General features: G+C 36.3%; 2 protein-coding genes across 2 annotated transcripts; both read left to right on the plus strand.

Annotated features, from left to right (window-relative positions):
- Nucleotides 1–394: 394 nt before the first annotated feature.
- LOC113756216 (serine-threonine kinase receptor-associated protein-like) lies at nucleotides 395–2,856 on the plus strand. The gene is made up of 4 exons (XM_027299980.1): nucleotides 395–560; nucleotides 2,133–2,268; nucleotides 2,560–2,641; nucleotides 2,800–2,856. The coding sequence occupies exons 1-4, from the start codon at nucleotides 443–445 to the stop codon at nucleotides 2,854–2,856; spliced, it is 393 nt and encodes a 130-aa protein (XP_027155781.1). The 5' UTR covers nucleotides 395–442.
- A 3,292-nt stretch (nucleotides 2,857–6,148) lies between these two features.
- Nucleotides 6,149–6,510, plus strand: LOC113756215 (60S ribosomal protein L9-like). Its single transcript, XM_027299978.1, has one exon. The coding sequence runs from the start codon at nucleotides 6,157–6,159 to the stop codon at nucleotides 6,508–6,510; it is 354 nt and encodes a 117-aa protein (XP_027155779.1). The 5' UTR covers nucleotides 6,149–6,156.
- Nucleotides 6,511–7,239: the final 729 nt, after the last annotated feature.

The raw sequence follows: 7,239 nt of genomic DNA on the forward strand, positions 1-7,239 counted from the left end.
ATCCCTTCTGTTTCGTTCTTATAGATTTGTTGGATTTTCATGAATTGATTCTTTGTTAGTGATTTTTGGCTAGAATGCTGTGAATCTTGATTTGGGTTCTAGCAAAATTTGGTCAAATTCGTCAAGTCTCTTTGGAAGTGCTATTTCTTATAGCTGAGAATAATGAACGAGCTGGTCCATTTTGGCTTTTCATAAAATCTGAGTTATTTTTAAGAGGTGAACGCTTCAGTCTTGATTTGGTTTTTTGGTAAAAGTAAGAAAGATTGTTGCTTTTCATCCTTTTGTGGAGTTGAATATAAACGGTTGTTTTAAATGAAAACTTGCAGTTTACTTTTTCTCATCCCCTGTGTCTGCTACTTCCAAATGTACTTTTATGATTGCTGCTCCCAAAAGTTATAAATTTCTTTCATTTTTTTTTCTTTTTCGCTGGATCGGTTAAGTAATGGATAAGAAAAAGGGTGCTGCTCCCCTTGTTTGCCATGGTCATTCTCGTCAAGTTGTGGATTTGTTTTACAGCCCAATTACTCCAGATGGGTTCTTCCTCATCAGTGCGAGCAAGGGTAATTCCTTTTGCCAGAATTATTTAGACATATGAATTTGAACACTAGTTACCGGTATTAGTTGAGCAATCTAGCTTGTTGATACGAATTTTACTAGTTCATCATATTTGTGTGTACGCTTTAGCAGTCTAGTTTCCCCTGCTAGTTAATGGTTAGGAGAAATATAATGAATGGATTACTGCTTTGACGTTTGATGGTCCAACTATCCAAGCAAATGAGTATTCAAAAGCATTCCCAGTTAATTGCTACCAGAATTAAAAGAAAGGAAACGGATAGCACCGACCTAATCTCTTGCTTTTCCTTCATATTCACACTTACCCATTCTTGTAAATTGAGCATATCTTGTTCATTTGCAGCTTCCTGAGCTAACAAATTTGACCGACCATTAGGCTTTTGGGCATTCTGAAAGGATATGTACTTCAGTCTCAATATCCTTGCTCGAATCCTTGGCGAATTGAATTCTTTGGTTTTCTTTATTTTGTAGAGTTGGGATTTAGGTTGGGCTTTAGCAGTAATTGCCATCGCTATGATCTCTTTATCGTTAGGTCCTGTTATTTTCATAACCAGGTTCAGTTTGTCTTTCACTTGCTCAGTATTCATGTCAAAGTCAGCTTATAGGCAGATGTAGCAGGGAGTTCACCATTCCAATTTGAAATTGTAGCTAATTGTAAAAAGTTACAGTAATCTTTCCAGAAAGAACCTTTTTGGCCATCTCTTTTTATTTGTCTATTTATCAAGTCCTTTGTCTTCCGTTGCACCTACACGACTTGTTCTAATTCTCATAACTACCTTTAAGATTTTTTTAATTTAAACCTTTTGGTCCATGATATAACGGTCATTTGTACCAATTCGTACTTGAAACTAGCTACTGTTTCTAGCCATGAAATATACAGCCAGTCTGTTGCTATCATGAGTGTAAGTAATGTTTGAATGACTGTGTAAGCTCCTTTTTGTAATCTCCAGACCCCAAATACTTACTCGCAATCAATTTTCTTGATGTCTGATTACTTTTTTTCACTTGTTGGGGAGGTCTCTTTCTATTACATATTGGGCAGTATATATATCGTAAGCAAGTGTGATTCACTGAGCTACGATAATGAGGTGTGGCATTTTGGCCTCTCAACTTGCTATGGGTTTGTGACCAGTAAAATGAAATGAGATTTTTTAGGTTAGGTATGATTAAGTGACTTGCCAAGACACTTACCAAGGGCTTCCAAGATTTACTTATGAACATTTATCTTTGTATCTTTTTTATCATGTTCCTAGTGGTATACCAAGAAACATTTATCCTGGTCATTTGACATTTGAATACTCGACACTTGACCAAAAACTACTGTTAGGTTTCCATGAAAATGAATGTTGATTTTGATTTTGATGGTACAGTATAGAACTCCTTTTCAAAAAAATAAAAAAATAATGCAGAAGTAGGGATGGCGAGGTTTTGTTATAAAACCTGTTATCTGAAAGTATAAAGCAATATTGTCAAGAGATGGTTGTTATTGTATTTAGTTAAAAGGTTATTGGGTATAAGAGAATAGACTGTGGTTAATTACTAGTTTATTTTCATGTCAGATTCCAATCCAATGTTGAGAAATGGAGAGATTGGTGATTGGATTGGAACCTTTCAAGGGCATAAAGGTGCAGTTTGGAGTTGTTGTTTGGATAAACCTGCTCTACATGCTGCATCTGCATCTGCTGATTTTAGTGCGTAAGTAGATGTTTCTGTTTCTCTTTGATTTATGGGATGCAAGTATCTTATCTAATGTGTTCTCATTAGGTAATGATTGCTTTTTTTTTTCCTGAAATTAGATTAAATCGTTTTCCTGACTCAAATAGTTTCAATTGAATAATTATTTGTATGAAAGCCTTTTTGACAGCAGAACAAAATCATCAGCATCCAACATGCTTATGTGATGCCTTATATTCTAGAATTGTGGTCGAGAGCTGTAGGGTTGGCAGCTTACATTTTCTGTTTATAAATGCTGACTGTTTTTTACAGGAAACTATGGGATGCATTAAGTGGGGATGAATTGCATTCATTTGAGCACAAACACATAGTTCGGGCATGCTCCTTTTCAGAGGTGACTGGTTGTTACTTGATGTCTTGAGGCAATTACGTTTCAAGCATTTTATATTGAGCTGACTATCATTCTGACCAATTCTTCTTTTGCTGTATACTAGCTGCTTGTTTGGGTTTGCCTTCCCTATTGCTGTAATGTTTTTGCTTGTGAAATTTCAGTTGCTGTTGTCCCTATGGGTGGCCAAATGTCCTTTTATGATTGCTGAAGGGAGCTAATTCTCTTTAAATGAAGGCTTTACAGATTTGGCTAGGGAACTTGCAATCATGCACTCACCGTATAATTGCTTAAAAACTGGCATTTGTCCTTGTAACTTCCGTAAAATAGGGTACCTTATATATTCAAGGACCAAGTTAGGCATGAAAGATCTTTTTGGCATGTTGTTTTTGGTCATATCTGTTGCTCTCTCAGATTGAGTCAATCAAGGCAAGATATTTATTTACGGATAATAACTTAACAAGCACTATATCATACACATATGTGCAATTCCATTTAACATAAATTATGGTCTCTCAAATAAGCTATGGACCAAGTCAATGAAAGAAACCCAGAAGAGGCATAACCATTCCATAATAATAATAACAACAATCTAAACAAAACGATTGCTCAGTATTCATGTCAAAGTCAGCTTATAGGCAGAGTAGGCAGATGTAGCAGGGAGTTCACCATTCCAATTTGAAATTGCTGCTAATTGTAAAAAGTTACAGTAATCTTTCCAGAAAGAACCTTTTTGGCCATCTCTTTTTATTTGTTTATTTATCAAGTCCTTTGTCTTTAGTTGCACCTACACGACTTGTTCTAATTCTCATAACTACCTTTAAGATTTTTTTAATTTAAACCTTTTGGTCCATGATATCACGGTCATTTGTACCAATTCGTACTTGAAACTAGCTACTGTTTCTAGCCATGAAATATACAGCCAGTCTGTTGCTATCATGAGTGTAAGTAACGTTTGAATGACTGTGTAAGCTCCTTTTTGTAATCTCCAGACCCCAAATACTTACTCGCAATCAATTTTCTTGATGTCTGATTACTTTTTTTCACTTGTTGGGGAGGTCTCTTTCTATTACATATTGGGCAGTATATATATCGTAAGCAAGTGTGATTCACTGAGCTACGATATTGAGGTGTGGCATTTTGGCCTCTCAACTTGCTATGGGTTTGTGACCAGTAAAATGAAATGATATTTTTTAGGTCAGGTATGATTATGTGACTTGCCAAGACACTTACCAAGGGCTTCCAAGATTTACTTGTGAACATTTATCTTTGTATCTTTTTTATCATGTTCCTAGTGGTATACCAAGAAACATTTATCCTGGTCATTTGACAATAATGATTTTCTCTTTGGCAACCTTCCAGATCAATATACATTTCTCATTATCTGCTGCAAATCTCTTCTCTCTTCTTGCTCCCTCATTGGTTCTTTCATCTTCCAAGGAGATGCCACGTAGAGAGAGTTAAAGGATAAGTCTCGGAAGATTTCTTCATCAGAGAAGGCCTGTACTGGTTGGGAAGATGAATACGATGTTTCATCCAAGCAGGTAAACAAATTCCGACCTTGTTACTATAAATTTGTCTTCAAAACAGCTATCATGCTGGTTATCTGTTTTTGTTTTCTTGTTTGCTTAAAGGATTTGGTGATATTGGTATAAGTGATATGACCAGTACATGAAGTAGAACATCAGTTATTTGATGACTATCAGAAGTCCTGTGATTGTTAGATGGTTGTGTGAGTAAGTAATAGATTGGAGTTGCTTCTGATTATCGAATTTGGGATGGACCATAGCTAGCACTAAGAGTACATCTGTGGATCTGTGCTAGGAACCACACTTAGCAACAATCAGTAAATTTCCAAAATTACCTATTTTTTGAGGAACTCCTTATGTATTTTCACAAGTGGATATTTATGCCGTATTGGCTAATTGAGATTACTTCATTGTGACAACCAAAGAGTTTGTGGACAGAACTCAAGTAAAATCACTTCAACTATGGAGCAATGCAAACTCACCCAATATGATCTAACCTTGTCCACTGACAAAAGTACTTGCTGTTCCAGGCCTCGAAGTCAATTACTTTGATAATAAAAAAGTTAGATGTTCTCATAATGTGATTTGAACAAGTTTTTTAATAAAGAAGATATCCAATATCACAATATAATGCTTGTGAATCATTTAAAATGGCATGTAGATGGTATGAAACTCAATTCATTGTCAGTTTCTAGTCCTTATAATCTAAACTTCTTGTTAACTTCTTGTACTTAGATAATACACAACTTTTTAACTGTTTCTTGTACTTAGATAACTTGTGTAAGGTTGTAATAGCATATTTTTTTACTAAAGTCTATTCTAATGCATATAATATTTTATTCTCAATGCAGTCCAGTTTGATATTGATCACGAGGAGATTGTTGGATATGATGATAGAGATGGTTGAAGTCTGACATTGGTGGTGCAATCTTTGCTTTAGTTTAGAAAGCTAGTACTCTATTTTTTGGGAAGGATGCATATTGGCCATTAGTGCTTGAATTGATTATGTGGGTTTTGGGACACAACATTTCTGGTTAACTTCTATTTTGATGAATTCACAAATGTTTATGGCCATATATATGAATTTGTAGCTTCATTCTACATGAATTTTGCCCTTTGTCAAATTGAATGTTCTACTATAATTTGTTGAAATTGCTATGACAATGCTATATTCATAATGGTTAATTTCAACTCTTCAAAACAAAGCTTAGTGACAACCTTCGGAGGCTGTCACTAATGAGAAATTATCTAATGACAAAAAAAAGTTGTCACAAAATAGAAAATAAAAACTCCTTGTCACAACAGAGACTGTCACTAAATCTAAGCTACATTTGTGACGACAATTGTTGTCAGTAAAATAGTTATATACAATGGCTTTCGGTGCTTTTTAGTGACGACCTTAAGTAGAGCATTTTTGACAAAAGGTCAATTCGTCAATAAAACACTTCCGGATTGTTGTCACTAATGACAACTATTTAGTGACGACATTTCAGGTCGTCACTAAATAGTTGTCATTAGTGACGACAATCCGGAAGTGTTTTATTGACGACTTGATCTTTTGTCAAAAATGCTCTACTTAAAGTCGTCACTAATGACAACTATTTAGTGACGACATTTTAGGTCGTCACTGTTTACTTTTACCGACGGGGATTTAGTGACGACTTTGTGACGATCAAAAAGTCGTCAATAAAAGGTATTTGTGACGATATTTGTATGTTCTGTGATGACTTTGTGTTGTCACTGATGAACAATTTTCTTGTAGTGTTCCCTTGCTTTCCCATTGAAGGTATGTAATTACATGATAAATTTTTGCCCTAAATTGATTTCTCTCGGTTGTCTACTTGAATCTGATGTAATGTTGAATCTGATGTAATACTTTTTGCTAGATCTCCCTATTCAACTTTATGGTTTGTAAGGGTTTTTTGGCTGCCAATCTTTTGCACTTCTCCAGAACAGAAGAGGAGGCGGAATTACTGTGGGCGATTGTCCAAGATGAAGACGATTCTGTCATCAGAGACTATGGATATTCCCGACGGTGTTAAGATTAAGGTGAAAGCCAAGCAGATCGAGGTGGAGGGACCCCGCGGGAAGCTGACTCGCAACTTCAAGCATCACAACCTGGACTTCCAGCTCATCACCGATGAGGCTACCGGAAAGAGGAAGCTCAAGATCGACGCTTGGTTCGTCTCCCGCAAGACTACCGCTGCCATTCGCACTACCCTCAGCCACGTTGAAAACCTCATCACCGGTGTTACCAAGGGTTACCGCTACAAGATAAGATTCGTCTACGCTCACTTCCCAATCAACGCCTCCATCACCAACTCCAATCGTTCTATTGAGATCTGAAACTTCCTTGGGGAGAAGAAGGTATTTGCTCGCATGATGAAACATTTGGGCCTTTTCTTTTCTCTTTAGATTTGTCATTTTTCTGATTTCTTTTACATTTTCATGCATGCGAATTGTTGATTTGATTTAGTAATACTGTGAGAGAACTTGGCTTGTGCGGAAGAATTCTTCCTCTTCCCCCTCCCCTTTGAGTTTGTATTTGAGTAGAGTTTTTGGGCTGGACTACCAGTGCTTTGTGTTTGTTAGGTAGTTGGTAAGATGATACTTAGGTGTATATTGAACTTATCACTTGATTCATAGTTGGTGGCTCTTTTTTATTCTCCTCCATGCACCTCTTCCTCTGATATTCCCCTGCTACTCTCCCAGAGCCATTCCCCTCCCCTGCTAAAAAAGAAAGAGATAAAAATAAAAGAGAGAAGCATGACAGCAGGTTGTCATGTATTCCTTTCGGACATAGGTACTTAGCTAACAATAAAAGGGACAACTACGTAATTGCAGCTTTTGGTTCTTGTTATCTGAAAGTCCTTTTGAAGTTCTGAGGCTCCTTGTTGAGAAAAAGATTGCCTAGTGAAGGAATTTAGTAAGAAGCATTAGTTTGTGTATTGTCATGTCTCATGCTCTTCTCCATGTCCTGAGAAAGTTTAGAGTGGGGATATTTTGAATGCAGTAAAGCCAGAAACCATGATAGGTTATCTAGTGTATAATTTGTATACATAGTAGAAAAGTTTG

The sequence above is a fragment of the Coffea eugenioides genome, unplaced genomic scaffold (assembly GCF_003713205.1).
Source record: "Coffea eugenioides isolate CCC68of unplaced genomic scaffold, Ceug_1.0 ScVebR1_2084;HRSCAF=3048, whole genome shotgun sequence".
In the NCBI taxonomy this organism is placed as follows: Eukaryota; Viridiplantae; Streptophyta; class Magnoliopsida; order Gentianales; family Rubiaceae; genus Coffea; species Coffea eugenioides.

Excerpts from the sequence above, each read along its gene's own strand:
- LOC113756216 (XM_027299980.1), top strand. The coding sequence starts at position 443 with ATGGATAAGAAAAAGGGTGCTGCTCCCCTTGTTTGCCATGGTCATTCT. Across the intron at positions 2,269-2,559 it reads GCATCTGCTGATTTTAGTGC|GAAACTATGGGATGCATTAA; the intron begins GTAAGTAGATGT and ends TGTTTTTTACAG. Across the intron at positions 2,642-2,799 it reads GGGCATGCTCCTTTTCAGAG|TTGCTGTTGTCCCTATGGGT; the intron begins GTGACTGGTTGT and ends GTGAAATTTCAG.
- LOC113756215 (XM_027299978.1), top strand. The coding sequence starts at position 6,157 with ATGAAGACGATTCTGTCATCAGAGACTATGGATATTCCCGACGGTGTT.